The 21,063-nt window shown below is 39.4% G+C and overlaps 1 protein-coding gene across 10 annotated transcripts in view; it reads right to left on the bottom strand.

Annotated features, from left to right (window-relative positions):
* The window catches only part of SOX5 (SRY-box transcription factor 5), a 479,987-nt gene that overhangs the window by 236,736 nt on the left and 222,188 nt on the right, over window positions 1-21,063 (bottom strand). For 7 of the 10 annotated variants that reach the window (XM_042890060.1, XM_042890061.1, XM_042890055.1 and 4 more), the window contains one exon: window positions 14,362-14,593. In XM_042890060.1, coding sequence (XP_042745994.1) covers window positions 14,362-14,592 — 231 coding nt within the window. In that variant the 5' untranslated portion in view covers window position 14,593. The remainder of the gene's footprint in view (window positions 1-14,361; window positions 14,594-21,063) is intronic. The other 3 variants (XM_042890062.1, XM_042890063.1, XM_042890065.1) reach the window with 1 other exon arrangement.

The raw sequence follows: 21,063 nt of genomic DNA, 5'->3' as shown, positions 1-21,063 counted from the left end.
CACTTTTGCTGCATACTCACTTCCATGTCAGATGCCATTTTTTCTGACTGCCTCTCTGCTGCCATCTGTTGCGTGGCAACAGAACTTAGTGGAATATTGGTGAGAAGGTTCAACCTCTGCTGCCATACCACCAACAACTGCCTGTGGTGTTGTGGGCCAACATAATAAAATAGAGACATTACTTTTGGAGCAGTCCCTGTGTAATGCAGACTGGCAACAATTTGCCTAAGGTCACGGGGGTCTTGATCCAAACGCTTTCATAGACAAAGCAGTCTTTATATTGACTTCTAAGAGCTTTGGATTGGACCCATAATGAGTCACTGCACAGTAAAGAGAAAAATTGGGAACAGAATACCCGATCAAAGGAGGAGATGATACACTCCTTCATTGCCTCAGTTCACTGAAAAGGACATGAGAGTTACTCCTCCTGGTTTTCTGTATCACACTGCCAGTCTAATGAAAGGCCTGCAGCCCTTTTCCTGCTTAGCAGTATCTCTAGAATTGTTGAATACTAAAAATCCTCTGATACAGTCTGAAACAGGAGTTGAAATAACATTTCAGAGATATCCTCATCACATCAACCCTCGGGCAGGAGGGCGGCTACCTGGACAGCCCCCCTGGTGAGCCACCTCCAGGTGCACCAGGTGAGGAAAGTGCTGGAAGAGCCAGCTTGATCCTGAATAATGGCACGTGTAGGGCTGAGTGCCGTAACAATAAGGAGTTAAAATGTGCAGACCAGAGAACACTGTTTAATCCCAGTTTACTGAAAGGACATGTCATTTTTAGAAAGTTGTCCAAACAACCGTCTTCATATTCTACACCAAAGTGGCTATTAATCAAACAACAAAGGCCCAATTAACACATAGCTGTTGTCACCTTGATGTTAAAAGCCTTTCCCTTCCCCCCTTCTTTCTTTCTTTTTGTCTTTAATGTTACAACCTAACCCAAAAACGCCTGAGGGCCCTACAGGGAAAAAAAAAAAAAAAAAAAAAAGACAAGATAAAGGGAGGGAAAGAGAAAGAGAGGGAGGGAGGGGGAGAAAGTGGGGAGGGGAGGCAGAGGGAGAGAGTCTTAAATACCATCTCTCCTCTAGGCAGCAATTTCCACAGATGAAGAGGTCACCACTGTTTAACAGTGTGCTGCCACGTTAATTTAGTATGACAAGATAAAGCAGTAATCTCTGCTCGAAGAGGCTGTAAACCGCCTGCTATCCAGGGACATGCTCGAGTCGATTTGCACTGTATATCACTTTATACAATTGCCGTGACAAAGCCCCCTGAGTTGCCGCATGTAAATCTGCCTCCCCGCTCCGCTGCCAGTCAGGCCCGTAAGCTGCACCAACCTCGCCCGGCGGGCCCGGCACCCCCTCCCCCAGGAGGAGATGTTTAGGACTTTGATAATCCATTGATCCCACTTCCATATCGGCTTGTATTTTTCAATCTGTCGTGTTAAGTTGTCAGAGAGGGCGATTAAACCGATGTTTCATGTTCCGAGATTTGCGTTCCTGGGAATGATAGTTTTCAAAGCCTTTCTTGCTAGGTTCTGCTTAAAGATTATCCCTAAGAAAGCTGATGTGAATATTATTACTGGCATAAACCTGGTAATAAAACCATAAAGTGTTTTAGGTAAAGACATTTTAGAGATATTCAGGGTTATAAACATAAGAGTTTAAAGCTGGATAGAATTTGGAGTGCTTAAAAAAAAAAAGAAGAAGAAGAAGAAGAAAAAAAGCCCTGTCAGGCTCTGGAGTTTTCTCTGCATGAAGCAAAACAACATATGTAAAAGGGAAGAGAGAACCCGCGTGCCTGTGTAAAACAAATATGATTACAGAATGACGGAGGAGGGCAGGGGAGAATGCCGACCTGTGCAGCTCGGCAGAAAGGAGACGACAAGATGACGGAGCGTGTGTAGCATGGCCAGGTGCTGCCTTGGATAGAGCCCAGCCACAGCCATCGGGCACCTACGGGTCCGCCGGCACCCCCAGCAGCCCGACAGCTGAAAACACCGCATGCTTGTTGGGGAAATAGAAGGGATTTTTTACAATATGCTGCAACTCTCATATGCCATACTGCATCTCGAGAAGATGCAAGTTTTAAATTACGTCTCCTCTCTATTTCGCATTTAATGTGCGTCGTTTTCCCGTGGCCTGCAGGCATGATACGAGTTGCAGCACACAATATACCAAATTCGGTGCCAAAAAGGGAAACTGCACACATGTATACATACCCACTTTCTGGATTAAACACATAAGACGACACAAATAGAATTAAGTCAAGCAGACAGATTTCTGCAAAATAAGGCTGAGACTTAACTAATGTTGCTAGGTCTATCTACTAAGCCTCTGTAGGGCATTTAGACTTCCAGAACGGCCATACAAATGACTGAGCCAGGCTAAATCAAGTCTCTCAAACACAACAGGTTAAATACACTGTTCTCTTTTCTGAATTAAATATAAAAATAAAATTTGACACTCATTGCTGTTTACAGAAAGAATGGCAAATGCTTTATTAAGCACATCAATTTCTAACAGCAACTCAGAAGTAATTTACCAATTTTAAAATAAGGAAAAACACTGGAATCAATGTCATTTTTCAATACTCAGAAAACCTTTTCAAAATAGCCTTTTGAAGGCACACTGCATTGCTTCTGTTCTTTAACCAATAAATGTAAAATTTACTATTTGAACTTAACTTTGCTGACTGGATATACATCCAGCAGTTTGTTTGTAGGGCATACCTTTCTCTCAAAATCCCACTAAATACCATCAGCACTGTTTAAAAAACAAATTTGCTAGAAAATTCACAAAAAAAAAAATACCAACAAAACACCAAGATGAGCTTGAACACCGTTACTTCTACAAAAACATGAAAGAATATTTACAGAGTACTGTGTGTTATTCCTTTAAATCCACCATGTACTGTGAATGGAATTACTATCACCTAATTTTAGCCCCAAATTAGACATCTAGTCTAAACTAGTCATCAAGGCTCCCTCTATAGTCAATAGACAAGTACTTTCAGAGGGCAATTCATCTTTCTTGTCTTGGATGCTTATTTAAAGATTGGAAAGGTTGTTCCAGGAGGGTGGTTATCTTTTTCCAAACTGTGAAGAGATGCTAAACACCTAACGTTTGTGTGCCTAAATCCTGCTGAGCTGAACCCCAATCTCAAATGTATGGCAGTCACAACTCCCCTTGAGTTTGGAAACACTAACAGACCAATGGCTGAAGGGCAAGTTTAATTTTGATTGTACTATCGTGTACAGACAATAGAAATGAACTGCTAACAAAAAAAAAAAAACCACCAACAAATGAGAAACTGGAAATATAGTCAAATTTCAGACAGTAAAAAGCAAACAAACAAACAAAAAAAAACAGTACAGTTTTTGATAATATTTATAAAATTACAAGTGTGGAAACCAACAACTGTTTGCAGTATTTTGCATAACAAAATAAAGATAAAGTGAGATTTTGGTCAAACTAGCTTATCCGCATGGAAAACCAGCAAATTCACTGTGGCTCTGTGTCAATATATTACACAATACTCATGTTGACAACTTCAAAACTGAAGCTATACTCTCTGTCCAAAAGCTAAGTTTACACTGGCCACAAGCAAACAGGAAAAGTACATCATCTACCGCAGAAGTATTCTTTGCAGGACTGAATCACTCTGTTTTCAGTTCTGTTTGTAGATCCTGAAAACTGTTTCCCAATAGAATTTATCAAATTGGTTTAAAAAAGATTTAAAACTACTATGACTGATCTCTCCTTCCCTCTCTACCTGCATTGCCATCTGTATCAAGAGAATATAAACTTAAGAATAAAAAAAGTATTTGTAAATTTTAAATTCATGCAATTAAAGAATATGCCATGGAATTGTACTCTGACTTGGGATGTAAACTCGAAAGAGATGAGGGCTTTGAGCTCTGAGATGCAGAATGTTCGATATTCCCAGAAGAAGTAAGCTTTGTATAACAAATACTTATTTACAAAGAGGTAAATTCTCTTGCCAGGCAATTACTTCTCACTCAAGGCTTATCTGGTTGAAGTTATTTAGCTACAGATGTCTCAACTATAGGTATCAACAGCTGAGCTTATCATTCTAAGCTCCAGTTGCAACCTGTAAGGAAAAATAGGCACTCTTAGGATGTGATTTATCTGACCTACTTAGAAGCTCTGCTAGAGCAAAATGAAACATACTCTGCTATTCCATGTTTACTTCAATTAACCATAAAGTTAAGCCAAAAGTTACTACCTTACCACTAGGAATGTCCTTTGCAAGCATTTAATGAATTCGGTCCTCACTGTCAACTCCATGCCCAATTGCATTGCATTGTTAGTGACCACCTTAAATGCTGACTTCCTTTTCTCCTAAGAGAAAGCAAAAATGTTTTCTCACTGCTCCAAGAAACCAGAGTCAAAAGAAATTTACTATTAAGACTACTGTAAGATATCAGAAGGGAAGGGAACTGCTGTAAGATATCAGAAGGGAAGGGAAGGGAAGGGAAGGGAAGGGAAGGGAAGGGAAGGGAAGGGGAAAGGGAAGATCGAAAAATTTTGCAGGAAAATAACACTCTCCAAATAAATCTTATATCCACTGAGCTATGTATTTGTATCTGGTTGTTTTTTGGAGGCCTGAAGATTCTACAAAGCCAGATGCTAATCTCAGAGAATGTTACTGTTTTTGAACACAGAAGGATCCAAACCTGAGCAGCTTTCGTGATTATGACAAAAGCAGTTTAAAATGGAAAGAATCATAGAAAGAAGGAAGCTTAACTTAGGGTTTCAGAGATGAAACTCGCACTGTAAATTCAATCTGGAAATCAACACAGAAGGCCTGAAGCACAGATATTTTGTATTACTACTGGCTAGCAATATTAACAAGCATTGTAAGCTTCCACTTTTGATATGACTTAGTGTATAGATACACACACAATCTATCAGAGTAATTCAGACTCAAGATGTCAGAAGGATTTTTACCTTTTGCTGTAATATTTCTTATTTTCTGTCATCATACTCCAATCCTACAAAAAGCTTTGTGAAGAAGGAGTTACAGGCAGTGACCTCTCCTTCCCTCCCTCTTGCTACCATCGGCATTAGGTTCCAATCAACCAGATTATTTTGCAGGAACAGGGTCATAAGCTAAGCATTCTAGGGCAGGAATGTTTCTTTTTTCTGTCTCTATAAAAATAAATCATGCTCTGGGCACAATATAAATAAAGATAATAACAGTCTGATGTTAGATTTTATTGGTCTGTGTTTTGGACAATCTATATAATTTGCCTGTACGATCTACAAAAAGTTAATCTTTATAGCCCTTTTTTTCCTTTGGTGTGGACTCGATTTAAAAGCATACAAAAGGATGCTGAAGCGGACTATTTCCATACGTAATGACAGTATTGCTTACGGTGCTCTGGCAAAACATTATCTTCAGTTAAAATGGGCACAATCTCCACTCACTTATGTCTATTGTTTTATCTAGTGATGATAAACTCACAGGATTCACTGAGTCCACTCCTTCGCAAAGGGCAAAAATGTGTTATCTGGTTACACAAACGTACATAGACTAGAAAAAGAAATAAAGAACTTAACAGTATTAAAGTAAATCTGCAAACGAGGCTGGCCAAGCTATCCACTATTTTGCTACACAAACTATGCAAGGTTCTTTTTACTTAAGAGGGCTTTTCCCTCCATTTCATTGCATCGGAACAAGGTTGTTTCAATAACATCATAGTTTGCCAGTTTTCCCACAGGTAGGTTCCTGTATGTGCCTCAGGAAATACCCTACCTATGTTAGATGCCCATACTTGACCAACTCCTTGCTGAAATTCATAGTATCAGTTATTCCACAGGCCCTTCTCTAGCCATGCATCTCCAAAGAAAATTACCAAACCCACTTAATCCAAGCACCATGAAAGAAAAAAGCCATGACTGGATGACATGACACCGAATGCTAGCAACTGCATGCAGCCACGTTTTCATTACTGCTCCAACCACCACTATTTCTGGTGATCCTACAAAAGTTTTAGCAGTGGCAAGAAAAATTAGAGAAAGAAGTCTGACCTTGGCACAACCTAATGCAACTTTTGTTTAACATTTGTATAGCATGAAAAGATGTACCTAAACAGACAAGGCAAAAAACACAATGGAGCTTTTCACTCAGCCATTAAAAGGACAGTAAATAAATAAATATTTCAAAATATCATTACAGTTGGGTATCATCCTAACTATGGACACAAACATCTGACAGTGAGAGAAGGGGGCATAAAACATGATGGTATTTAGCATAGCAGAAAAATCCGCACTTCTTAGAGCCAGAGCTGATAATAACAGACATTCCTTGCAAACCTGACAGTCTAAAAACCAATGTTTCATAATGCATTTCAGTTTTGGTGTATTTCCACTGAAAGTATGCCACATATCAAAAAACAACCATTGTTTATTGACATTCTGTCCAAGTAAACAGCACTATACTTTATTTTACTATGCAATGTCTTCATATGAACTATTTACTAAAAAGCTTTAAATTGTTTATATAGTAAAAATGACTATATTAAATAATGACTACAGGAAGAGGAAAGAAATGAACAAGGGAGAAAAAAGTTTTCAGAGGACCACTGCATCCAGATAAAAAGTGACACAGTAATGGTGTTCTTATAAAGCTGCAACTAGAGGAGGAGGCTTTCTCACCTGCAGTGAAAAGAAAAAGAGAATGCCATACCAGCTGGTAGGAGGAAGCAAGGTGCACATAAAAAGTGTATGGATCAGAACAGAAAGCACAACTACGCTCCAGAAGTTCCAAAATCAACAGGCAACTTCTGAAGTAAAAATTATTCAAGATGGTATGCAGAAATAGAACTATGCATCATGCAAAATATCATCAAGTTAGATTCACGTGTGCCTTGTGACGTGTCAGATAAGGGCATGAAAGCCTGGTGTGTTGTTGTCTATATTTTGATAGCAGTTATACTGCCAGCCCAAGGCCATACTCTTGAAAGTGTAGAAGCTTGGCCAAAGGAGGTAAATCCCTCAGCTGAATGAGAAACATGAGAACTACGTTTCTGCTGCCTTCTCTTTCCAGAACTATGAAGAACTGGGTGTTTCCTTAGCAGCAGAAAGTCTTCAGCTCATTGCAGTACTGTAAAGATTCATTATAACTAGAGAAAAAAACAAAACTTCAGAATAAATCTGGGTGCAAGAAGTGATGGATCTGGACTGGAGAAATTATACAAAGTCCATATTTTGATAGAGATACCACCGATGCTACCTAGGTTGTATCATCACTAGTGATTGACTGTTGTAAGCAAAAACCAAATCAAGAAGAAGCAACGCTGAAATATTTAATCCCTACATTGCTGCTGTAAACTAATCTTGCTCTCCTGCTAGGGCTTCTTCTATACGCTAGCCTTCATCTTCGTCAAGGCTCCTCAATTGAGAGTATCAAAATCTTGTTTCAATCTGTGGCATCTTTTACTTCCCTCTGGAAGATCTCGTTTCTTCCCATCATTGCCCCAATATGTTGGGTACTGGCTGTTAAGTGCTGCTGCAGGCATGCTACCACAATTGGGAGCCATGAAAGCTGCATGTACCTCTAAGCTGGCCAGGCAGAGCTGATGCCAATCCAGTATTTCCATAAAAAATGCACAATCTCAGTGAAACTACCTGTTAAATCTTTGTGTGTGTGTGTAATCCCAAGCTGAGCAATCTACTAAAAGCAGTCTGAATTGTGATACTAATTAGAAGTGAAGCCACTGTGTCCAATGTAGAAAACAGAGGCAGATTTACTTAGAAAGACGACCAAGTTTTTTTTTCATTTAAGGCTTAAGTATTTTTTTGCTCGTGCACTTGATAGTTCTTTTCCCTTCCTCATAAGAGAGACCATCTGGTTCAAATATTCATAAGGACCATGGGGTTTATGTTTTCACCTATCTTTTTTTTTCCCCATGCAGTTTTTCAGCTATTCACTTGAATTAGATTTTGGTAGTATTTATAAAAGAAGCTTAAATGAAGATATTTTCCAGTATGAAGTCAATGAATTGATTCTTAGGCATATAATCACTTGCAAACAATGGATACATACAGTTCCCAGCACTTCTATAAAACAAAGGTGTTTACTTTTCTGTTGATTATTTTCTGCTTAACTGCATTCAAATGAATCCATTAAAAATGTGACTGCTTCACAGTAAGATGATCTTCAGCAAAAACAAACAACTGCTGTTTCCACTTCTCTTCATGGCCTTTAAAAACTACAGTGATCCGCACCCTGTATTTCAGGCAATTTATAAATGATAAGTCTGGTCTTGATTTGTTCATTTATTGTTTTAAATACTGCCCTAGCTCTCCTGCTTAAGAAAAAGAAATGTTTTCCTACTTTATTACTTATTTATTATCCCCTAACCAACCTTTGGACCTTTCAGAGTCTGATCAAAACACCAACAGGCCATCTCAAACTTCAGCTGGCCTTTCTGCCCATTTATTTCAGCTGGAATAAATATCCATTCTGGTTTTCCAGGGCCATAGGTAAATGAAATTCACTGTATTCACAGCTCCTGAATTGTGCTCTGTATCATCTGGAGAATGAAAGTATTTTATTTGGTTTACATGCCCCATACAGGATCTGTACAACAAGGAGTTCGCAAATACTTGTTAAATACTGAAAACATTACTTAAATACATAAATGGGACAACGTTGGAGAGAAAAGAATTACAGTAAGAAGGACAAATAAGTTATATTAACTTAAATTTAAGTTATAATAACTTAAACGGAAGATACAGAGTCACTCTGATAATAGCCAGAGCTTTTTCTTGCTCTGTCACAACTGCTTCTCAAGGATAGGGCCCTGTTTTCTGGGCACTAAGTAATACAGTAGGCAGCTTCCATGGCTGTTTGATGGGTTCAGGCTGATTTTCCTTATTTATTCCCTTTCCTAATAACCAGCACAGTCATCCTCTGCAATGGTGCAAGTGTAAAGATTGAAAAGATCAAATTCTGACATAAGGATGAAATTATATCTGTGGAAACTCCTTTCATGTGCTACTTTTGTGATGACATTTATAATGCAATGTTTCTAACAATGCAATTTCATCATCTTATAAATATCAGTTTACCATTAAGGGAGGAAGGAAGGAACGTTGGAAACAGACAAACGCAAACTTACCACCATTTTTGCTTTAATTAAACTAGTCATGTTCAGATAAGCCTGTCTATCTATAACAAAAACAACAGTTTATAGTTTAAACTGTGAAACTGTGTGTGCATGTGTGTGTGTGTTGTAATGATGGTGCCTGCTAACAATTTCATACTGCCACACTGCACATATGGCTTCCAAGCTAGCTTTATCTGAATCTTTGTGAATCTATTCTCCATGCTATTAAACTGAGCACATTCCACATCGTTCAAAAGTAATTACACTTTTGTCTAGAGTGTAGGAGACTGCTCTCCCCAAACAATGAAATTCTCATTATTAGAGCTGGCACAATAACGGCACTGGTGTTCACAACACTGTGCATTGTAGCATCACAATAACTTATCCTAAGCTTGATGCACAAAGGTACACTGGAAATTAAAATTTCTCTAAAACCACTGTGTTGGTTTTTTTAATAGGCATTCTTTAGCTTAGTGTAATTAGAGTTCTTTTTGACTTTTTTAAAAGCTACATACATTCAGATTTCCATTCCCTTCACAACTTCTGAACAGCAGCTAAGCGCTCCAGTCACATGTTGTTCTGGTCCAATGCTATTCACAAACTGATGACCCCAGACCAACAGGTGAAGTGCAAGCCAGGACATATGCATTGACAAAACTCAAATGCAGTTTTAAGCAATCTTTTGTTTTGGACAAGTGGAGGGAAAGCATGAGACAATGTGTCGGTAAGCTCTTTGAGCAGCAGAACTGTTATTGTTAATACAGCCAAAATTTCTTAATATTATTCCCAAGTTACAGAGCAGTAACTTCATCCACCACAGAAATGCAGCATTTGCTTGTATGAAGCAATAAAGCCCTTTAACAGTGCACTGAAATAATTCATACCAGTTTAAAGCACAGCTGGAAATGAATTTTAAATCCCACTGAAAGTGCAAGACAAGTGCAGGAGAGCAAATGCAGTCACGCAGCATGGAAGGTTTGGACACTGTCACAATTACACTTTACCAGTTTGTTCTTTGGTCAGAAATTTTCTTTTTCATCTTGTCCAGAGTTTCAGTGATATTCTACAGTTATGAAGATATTCTACAGTTATGAAGAACAGCCAAAGTTGACCACGGTATACAATGTCTGTAATGTACTTTAATCAGTGCTTTTAGCATTGGTATCTTTTATGTTCAGCAATTAGCACACAAACTGCTGGTGACATCAGCTGCCCTGAGAGGTGGCAAAAGCACAAAGCATTAAGCAATACAATAAGTCAAACAAATAGAATTAACTCAGAACTTCAGTGAGTTAACAACTATCTGGACTATCCAAATACTGTAGCTTCAATAGGCTTAATAGAAAAAGGTATTGACAGGTGCTGTAATCCTCAAGTGTCTTCCTGCTAAGCTTATGGCCTGCTATGAGCATTCCAAGGGCAGCCAGATAATGCGCATCCTACAGCAAATGATTTGTCTCATATTTTCTTCCAAGCTTTCGGTTTAAGTCTGATAACTCTCTGTTTCTTTTCTTACTAGTGGTAGAGCTTTCCTACCGAAAAGAAATATTTCACTTCTTCTGTTAAGAGGAAGCAAGTTTGGGATACAATTGCCTTTCATGGAACCACAGAAATGCTGAGGTTAGAAGGGACCCCTGACATTCATCTGGTCCAACTTCAAGAAGGGCCACACAGAGCCAGCTGCCTAGGATCATGTGTGGGCAGCTTTTGAGTAGCTGGAGAACTTGCAACCTCCTTGGGGCAATCTTCACTAGTGCTCAGTCAGCCTTATTGTAAAAAAAAGGGGTTTTCTGGTGTTCAGATGGGATGTTCTGTGTTTCAGGCTGAGTCTTTTGTACAGTCTTTCTCTATCTGTAGTTCCAGCATCTTCCATCCATAGAAAGATGGAGGATGCAGCTTTGCAGCTTTTTGCTGATTTGGTGATATTGGAAGATTTCTTTCTTGAAATTTCTGCCCTGTTTTTATCAAAACCCAGCTAGCATTCAGAGCTGTGTCTACGCTGGCAGACAAAGACAGGAGTTGTTATGACTTGGTAAATTACAAAGTAAATTTTGGAAAGTCTAAGTTGGGCAAACTCTTGAGTTATCACTCTATTGCAATCAGCCGTTTACTTTGAGGATCCTAGGACGTCCCAGCTGGCAGGACTTGTGAAAGGAAGCACAGCTGGAAATAACCTATGAAACAGGGGTCAATTGACAGCTAGAAAAGTGAGGCCAAGAAATTGATTCTCAAGGTTGAAATTGTTTTTCTAACTGTCTCTTCAAGACACATTGCTGAGGCAAAATGTGAGAAGACAGGGCTGGCTGTGGTGACAAGAGGAATACAGCTATGCAGCCTACTGATGAGACAACACTTTGTAATTGCGTATCTTCTGCAGATCCCTTGTCTGTGCATTTCATCAACTGAGATTGTTTCATGGAATCATAGAATCATAGAATCACCAAGGTTGGAAAAGACCTAAAAGATCACCCAGTCCAACCGTTCACCTATTCCCAATAGCTCCTACTAAACCATGTCCCTCAACACGACATCCAGCCTTTCCTTGAACACCCCCAGGCTCAGTGACTCCACCACCTCCCTGGGCAGCCCATTGCAGTGCCTGACCACCCTTTCTGAAAAGTAATACTTCCTAATGTCCCTAAGCCAAATGGGTGTCGTATGGGGCAGCTAGCAATGAAAGGCCTGTGTGGATCTACACCATGTCTGTCTAGGAACCCCTCAAGAGAAGACCTGTAGCCAACAACCATGCCTAAAGCAGTATGGCCAAGAGGGGTGCAGCAGAGTGATACTGTGCATGATTGCAGACAGGCTGTATGTCTCCTGGGGTCTTTGGGGAAATCTGCAAGGGTGTACCCTGCTAAGGGCGGCATGTGGCTGCAAAATGAGAACTCCATAGTCACTTGCAGACTCGGTCAGTAGGTGTAGCGGTACAGCTGACAAGCTATTAAGAAGTGTGAAACACACTGCTGGAGCTTTGTCAATAAAACTGTATTGGACTGCGCTGTGTGGTGGTGTGTGCATATGTGGATTTGCTTCCTAGAGAGAGTAGAAGAGCCCAGAATGTCAGATTAAATGGCATAAAAACAACCTTTGTCTTGCTATGAAGGTGAGAGACTTTTCTAACTGCTAATCACACAAACTGAAGTCATCTACAAGTTATCCAAGGACTAGTTTTAACCACTTCCTTCTTACAAGACATACACACCACAATGGCCAAGGGAAGGATTTTATGCATTTTACTCATTTATGCTGATCACATTCTTGTTTCTGGACACACACGGGCTACATCTTTTCTGGCCTACCTAGATGATGATTTTCACAAGACACTTCTTTTTAAAAAAAGAAATACTATCAAAACGTCACATTTGTACAAACAATTTTCTTAAGCATGTATGAAGACAAAAGCAGTCCTTACAATGCCAAAAAAATGCTTCACATGAGCTTACAATATTACACCACCATGGTTAAACTGTCTAAAACATGCAATAATACAGTGTTTTGTATTACAAAGAGACACAGTGCACTGTTTTAACATCACATAAAATATAGTCTTCACACTAGATGATCAGCTAAACTTCTTGGTCTTAAAAACTATAAATGAACAGAAAAGCTGGTTAAAATCAGTTAAAGAGTAGTTAAATGTTTCACTGAGGCGTAGCTAAAATACGCCTCCTTAGCAGACAATGAAGTTTTATCTCATTAGGATCTGATTCTACCCTCCTGTCGTCATGACAAGTTCTTCTATTGACTTAAGTGCTTACAGGAACGGCCTCTAAAATACTCTCTTAAAACAGGCCAAAATACAGCAAAGCTCATGTACCGATTACATATTCCTCAGTGGCTTGAATTGTGTATTTACAAATTACATCTCCGTAAAACACATGATAAAGGATCAGAAGCAAGAAAGTTAGAGAAAGATAATGACATCTGTCCATGAGTAATTTTCCGAACAGTGTTCTTTATTCATATGAAGTTACAATAACACCAAAAAATAAGAAAAAAATCTACTCTAAGCCATTGTTTGAACTTAAGCACTGTACCAAAGAGGAAGAAAAATGGATTGAGATGAGTGAATTATTTTGTCTAGAAGAGCCGCTTCATTGAATATCCACTGGCTTGGTCCTATGAGAGAAAATCTCTAAGGCTTTTTACATAGGGCCTTTACAGATGCATAACGAGCTGTAAGGGCTTAAATACCACTATGGAGCTGTTGCAGGCTTTTATGAGAACACACCATCACCTATTTGGTGATGCCTTGTTAAAAGCCTTCAAATATGCAGGTCCATTCATTATCTTCACTTAAAATGAAATTGTCAGTGCCCTTGTTGAAGTAGGGGACTAACAGAAAAGTTGCAGTCAATCTGGAAACAGACAAGAGCTGCATAAGTGTGTTCATACAGGTTATCTCGGTTAAGGTGCCTAAGTCCTGGAGTTTCAATTCCTTTCCCTACACTTTTCAACCTTATTAAAATGTATCACAGTACGCGACATTAGAGGTCTAACACAACACCTTGCAGTAGTGGCGCTGCCCTACCAAAGGGGAACGTGGTATTGCTTTCTCATCCTTCTTGTTTGCTTTTAGATAAAGCCAGCTCTAGACTTTCAGCAGGCTGCTAAACGTAGTGACTTAAGTCCACAGTGTCAACTTTTACAAAATACTGTTACAAATAAAGTGCACAAAAATGCTGGTAACTCACACATGAAGCAGTGGTAGGCTGATTTACTTCTGTAAACATCTCCAATTTTCTTGTATGTGTTGCCTGTAAAATACCTATCAGACTTAATTTTTTAAAAACAACAAAATCCAAAGTTTCTTTTTTTCTTACCCTGTTACAGACTTTTGTGCCTTACTATTGCATAAACTTGGCACTGGGGTGATATTTCAGACACCATGCCAAACATGACTCTCACTTACAGTGTTCCAAAACCATTTACTGTTTGCTGAACACACACACTTCAAATTCACATTGATGTAGCTAAAAAATTTTAGCACTCTAAATGCCAGCAGGCAAAGGTGAGGAAAAGCAGAGTGATTTCGCATTTGTAGCAGAGGGTAAGACAGTCCAGCTAGGTCAGAGCTTTCACATAATTGTAGCGTGTTCTCTATGTGTAACTATGCATTGTATACTCCATAAAGTTCAGAGCTGGATGCCAAACTACTGTAGAGGCAGAATTCAAAGAATGGATGTAAGCACAATAGACCATTAGCAAACCTACCATTGTGTTGTGCTGAGAAGTGGGAGTCCTATGGCCACAGTTCTCTTGCGTCAGCAGAGAAACTGGCTGAAATTCCTCAGAGTGAGGCTTGTTGGGAAAACTCACATGCAAGGGAAGGTGAAAGGCTGGGAGCCCGTCACTCTCCTCTTCTCCCACTTTCTGTCTGCTTGTCACCATGGCTACCTCTCCATCTGCTTCCCCATACGGAGAGGCTGGTCGCTTGGAAGACATCCTGGAAGGAACAAAAGAGGAGAAAATAATGAAACCTCCAAATAAATCCTTAATGCCGTCATTGTGTGGTTAGGGGCCATTGTAACAGAAATGCCTTTTTTGTGCTGGCAGAGAGCAGGAAACCATCCAAATACCACTGCAAAGCATACACAATTGGGAACAATGGCCAAGCAGGTAGCAACTGAACAGTGGCTTGTTTGTTGTGAGAATAATACACTAATATAGCACTCTCCTGTATTCTGGCTTCTTAAACATGAAAATTCACCTAAGAAGACTGCATAATGAAATGCAATTCCTTTTAAAAAATACCCATCTGGTTTTGCATTTGCAAGAGACTGTAAGACACAAGCTATTGTCAACTTAGCTTTAATGGAATAACCCTCTGCATATATTTAGCTTAAAAAATAAAATATCAAAATAAAATAAAATTAGGAAATAAAACAATGTAACTAAATAAGATAAAATAGCTTGCTGTCAAGGCAAAATGTCTGTGTTTATAAAAATTCACTCGTGTGAACGGTGGAGTGTTATAATCACATTGAAAGAATCTTTTCAGGTTCACAGATCTGGGATAATTAAGCAATTAAACATTTGGACATTAATAATCTAAGCTTTTTGACAACACAAATTCAAGGCTCTACTGAGTGAATGAGGACTTACCAAGAGATATCTGGGACTTCCTACCCATAGTCAGATCAGAAAAACACACACGGAACAGTAATCCATATATATATAAAAGGACACACAAGGGAGATGCACAGAGCACACGTAATAAAAATCACACAAAAATCTTGGCTCAAAATTCAAGCCCCTTGTCCACATTTTTTGAGATTGTCTGGTAACATTCACCTTTCAGGAGTACTGATAGAATCCTTATCGGAAAAAGTTTTCACCCAAACCAAGAACCACTGAAAATCTTACAAGACAACCCGGAACACTTCCTGCTTGGGTTTCAAAACAGAGGGGTCCAGTGAGGTATTAAAATGCAAGAGACTTCTGGGATTAATTACAGCAACATTGTTCATGAAAATCGGGGTATGTACACGGATGGCATAATGGGCCTCTGTGCTAAGCTGGGGCATCTGCAATAAGGAGTGGAATGAAAAGTAAGAAATCCTGCAGACGTAGTCAATAGAAGAAAAGAAAGAAAAATGAGAAATATTCAATGGAAAAGAAGAGGTTATGAACAAGGAAACTGAAGACTGTTGTACATAAAAGCTGAAAAGGCAGGCTGAAGTAATACTGTTCCTCCTCAAAAATCTAGCATTTATGATTCTAATTACCCCATTTTGATTTTCCACTTCACAGTTAAAGGGCTGCATTTCAAAAGCCCAGCAGCCTCTTGAACCATGTGTGGGGCTGCTGTGAGGTGGAGCATGTCCATACGATTTGGCATATTGAGCACGAAATGGTTCTTAGCAGCAGTCAACTGGGTCTGAAAACAAACAGTGACTTTAAACAGCCCTTTGTTAGGACTTATTTTGTTTCTAATGATCTCATTTTGTGCTTTGCCTCCCGAGCCAAGTTAGATTATATTAAAAAAAAAAAAAAAGAGGGAAAAAAAAAAGAAAATAATAAAAAAAAATCTCTACCAGAACCTAAACTCAGCTGCACATCGCCTGTTCTTCTGAACACCACCTTTTGCCTGTACCGAGAGAAGCAATCTGTATTTTCTATTAATGTTTGACTTAGTCCAACAGACTAACACTTCATACATCCTACCTGAATTCTGTCTTCTAGGCTTCCCCACCTACGTGTCTGCAGAGAAGCATATGTATAAAGACAGAGATCACAGATACGCTCTTACTGGCAGTTCTCTACTAGCCCACTGAATTCAGCATTTTACAGCTAATGTTTGGCATGACAGATCCCAAGCTTTTCTATTGCAGAAAACATAGAACACCACCCTGAAGTTAACATGAATTATTCACATTCTGCATTGCACTGCACCAAGAAACACATTTTCTATTAATTTTGAGTATAACATTTTGGTTACTCATTTCAACACTGGCTTGGATTTTTACAAAATCAGCACTAAACAGTTGTCTCAATTTTGGCAAACAAAAAGGGAGAGACACAAAATCATTAGTCAATTATTGCATAGTTATGTTCTATATTTTAAGACACTTATATTTGATAAGATGTCTAAAAGCATTGTAAGCTATCTACCAAATCCTTCACTGCAATTCACTCTGACAATGAAACAAAGAGAAAGGATGCCCTCTGTGGTACTGAAGACTTGTACGTAGGTCACTATACTTAAATAGTGAAAATAATGCCTTGCATTTATTTCCATGGAAGCTACAAGAGATACAAAAAGCACAATAACACTATTCGATAGAGCAAATTCTCAGCTACAGAACACTCTTTTGCAACATAGACACCACCATTAGCTGGTTTGCATGGATGAACTGATCAAGATACTCTTCGTTTCATGTTGTGACTGTTGTGCAGGGGTGTCCAGAATGTGTCTTGTCTTTCACATTGCTGTCACCACTGCTGAAAGCCATCACCCACCACCTACTTGTGCACACATCCACTGTTTGGACTCCATCAACATTCAGCAAGTGTTGATGAGTGTCAGTGGGTGCCATTTTTTTTCCACAAGGAGGAATATAGTGACATCCCTTTGCTTCACATGCACTTCCATATCAGGCGTCATTCTGTCAGACTGCCCCTCTGCTGCCATCTGTCACATGGCAACAAAATGTAATGGGATATTGGTGGGAAGGTTCAACTTCTACTGCCATGCCACCGCCTCTGGTGTTGTGAGCCAACAGAATAAGGTAGGAGGCATTACTTTTGGAGCAGCCCTTGGATATACTCTGTACTCAAGTTGAGAAGTTGAGAGTTGAGTTGCTGTTTGAGTTGAGAACCTCAAACAACCACAGATTCTGCCACGTGGCTTCACAAGAGGAGTTTGACCACCTCGTTAAAGTAAAACTCTTCTGCTAACTTTATCAGTGCATATACGGTTTCCCATACAGCGTTCAGTAAATGCGCTCCAGATTGTCATCACCTTCTGCTCATCACCTGTTCCCAAAATGACAGACATTTTTACAGGGAAAAACGAGACGATTATGTTTATGATCTAGAAGTAAAACCTATGGGTCTGCAGGTCATAGTAAAAACCAGCAAAGGAAGCAGGGAAGCAGCAGCTTTCTCCTTCCTCACACAGTTCTTAAAAGATCCTGCTTATATTACAAACCATATGGCCATCATAATGCTAGAGGGCTGAGAAATTGCTAAAGTGTCTAAAAAGCCAAGTTACTGATCCAATTTGCTTCCCAGGTGACCAGGACACTTGAAGAAGCAGTGGCACAGCACCAGATGAGGGTCACGCAGCCCAGGCAATGACCGCAATTTGCTTTCTAGCTAGTTCTATCCAGAGCCAACCTGAGCCAGGCAAAATCTATGCTTTTAGAAATCCCATCATCACCTTTAACACCAGACACAAACATCACGCATTCGTGGAAATTATTCCTTAGGAACATCTGGGAAATTTCCACAAGAAAATGTAAGATTTTTTAAAAATAACTGAATACTTCAATTGGAAATGACTTCCAAAAGGACAGTAAATACCAAAGAGTATGGCAGCAAAAGATCAAATCACCAAGAAGTTCACATGAATAAGAAAACATGACACAACGTAAATTCACTCGTTATTTCTGCAGCTTTATCGGTTCCTCTTCTGAGTTCTAAATGCTCCCTCCCTCAGTCCATATCCTTTTCACACCTCTTTACTTTCCTATGGAGCTAATACCAGGTATTAAAAGAGTCCATATCTGAGATGCAAGTAGAGTTCCCACTATAAACAATAAGCAAAGAGAAACAGCTACATTATAAGTAACAATGTTATCTGAAATTGAGCACTTTCAAGCAGGTCTATCTATTTATGAAGTTACTAGGATTATACCATTTTAACAAAGGCCTGCCAAATGCCTTGGACCTACATTCAGGGATAACACAATGGTTTACAACTTACATAGACTGAAGATCTTTTCCACAAATTAGTTTAAACTCAAAAAGATTTTCAATTACTCTGGAAGAAGGTTTAACGATCACAGAATCATAGAATAGAATCATAGAATGGCTTGGGTTGGAAGGGACCTCAAGGATCATCAAGTCCCAACTACCTTGCCACAGGCAGGACTGCCAGCTGCTAGAGCAAATACTTGACCAGGTTGCCCAGAGCCCCATCCAACCTGGCCTTGAACACCTCCAGGAATGAGAGGCATCCACAATCTCTCTGGGCAACCTGTTCCAGCACCTCATCACTCTCTAACAATAACAATGAAAGAGTGTATCTAAAGAATAAATGTCAGTTTCCTCAAACATCAATAAATAATGGGGGGAAAACAAACAAGCAAATAAACAAAAACCTTAAAAAAAAGTCACACGCACATAAAAACAAGACATAACTTTCAGAGAATTTAGAACACAGCTGTCCAGAAACTGAATCTAATAGGACATCCCTGCAGGTGGAATCCAGCCTCTTAAGTCTTGCAAGAAGAGCTGAATTTGGAATTGCCATTAATCATCTCTATTGAACACAAATCCAATACCTGACTATTAATTTTTTTAAGACAATTTAAATCTGCAAAGTTTAAATGTAGTGGGAAGCAGCAGAACTCATCCTACTATCTGAAATATAAACCCTTAGCCCAAACTTGATTTTGATCAAGGGTTAGGATGGAACTGAAGATTTAGATCTGGTGGTGAGTTCAAAAAATATGGTGATGAACCCTACATTTTGTAAAGGGATACTGTCCTGTTTTCAGAAAGGCTTTCTGATATGCAGAATTGTGTTAAATTTTCATTAAATACATGTCCTTTCTGATAGCAAAAGTGTGGCTTTTTGCTGGGAGATAAAATCTCACCCTTCTAACACACTCTTAGCCCACAAATTCCTGATGTGATTCATTTTACAATAGAAGATGGCTCTCCATATCTTTTTTTATTCCCTTTCGATTTACAGCTGACTCTTTGCAGGCTTAAACTGTGCCTACTGATCTCAGTGCTTTCAGACTGAGTGCAGCACGGTGGGATTTTCCCACTGAAGATAAAGAGATGAGCAGCATCCACATGAATCTTTTCTTCATGCCATGCACAAGTATCCACCCCAAAAATTTCAGTCCACCCAATAACATCAGTTTGGTTTTTCCCTTGAGTTAACTACCTCAAAAAGTGATCTCTTCACAGGTCTACTTTTTTATTGCTACTTCTAACAGAGCCTCATTAAGATGTCTCTACTACATTTCTTCATTGGTTTTGGTTCATCTGACACATGGCTGCACACCCCAAGTAAGTCTAGAGCAGCATCCAGTATTCGAGGAGATAGTGCCCTCTAGCATACAACCAGCATCCATCCCAGTTTGATTGCTCATGCCATAAAATTTCATCAATTTTATGTCATAAAACTCTAATCTTGTTACATTAAGCAAAATACCTCAGAAACATTTCAGATACCCACAAAAGCTTTTGGAGAAATGGCTTATCCATGTCTTCAAAAGTGACAAACACAGATGTGTCAGGAGAAAAAGATATGAGGCCATAAATCTTAACTTGTTGGGAGTTAATTAAGGGATTCATCAATCACTGCACAGCTAACACCATGCATACACAGGCAAAATCCCGTCAGCTGCCACAACCCACAGCAATCTACAGGTTAAAAACTCCCAAAGTCCCTCTGTTCTGACTATTTATAAATGACTTTGTATAATCTAGCATTAAGACCTGTAATTATAAAACAGCATTAAAACAGGCCTGCATAGTTATGGATAATTATAGTTGGTACACTTTTTAAAGAAATAAAAAGCTTTTCCATTCAAATGCAGGCTTTGCCTTTTTGACAGCTCCAAGTCCACAGGATGTAGAGAGATGATTTAAATTGTATGTCAAATTTTTGACTGTGCGAGATTTCTTTTTGCCCTTCTCCAGGGAGGCCTTGTTGTGTTCTCACCATAACCAGGCGTGACAGCCTGGCGTCGCAGAGCCAGCTCTGGAATCGGCATGAAAACGCTCACCTCTTGGGTTTCGTGGGCAGCCATGGGATCCTTCCTTCCCATGGGCAGGGCTGGGCTTGCTCAGCTCTGCAGGGAGCAGGCAGGCAGAGGGACGCATATCGAGCAGACAGACATACGGATACAATGGGCAGCTCGGATCCCTCAGCCACAGTGCGAGGTTGATTCGGACCAACAACTGCACCATGAATTTACTTGCTAAGACGGTTTGATTTCAAGCCAAATGCTGTAAATTAAACTAGTCCACATACTGCAGTGGGATTTCTGACTCTTCCTGATCTGCAGGGATATTTCCCTTTAATTTATATATGGGAAATCCTGTAGTTTCTGCTCCTACACGGAATAATAGGTGGGCAGTCACAAACTTACTCATGCCATCATAAATGTATCTGCCCCATCTCCGATCATGTTTAGCACAAGCGACACAGCTCATACTCCTGGACTTACT

Source organism: Lagopus leucura, unplaced genomic scaffold (assembly GCF_019238085.1).
Source record: "Lagopus leucura isolate 7727_CA_CO unplaced genomic scaffold, USGS_WTPT01 Super-Scaffold_100159, whole genome shotgun sequence".
Taxonomy (NCBI): domain Eukaryota; kingdom Metazoa; phylum Chordata; class Aves; order Galliformes; family Phasianidae; genus Lagopus; species Lagopus leucura.
This window is presented reverse-complemented; position numbering and strand designations above follow the sequence as displayed.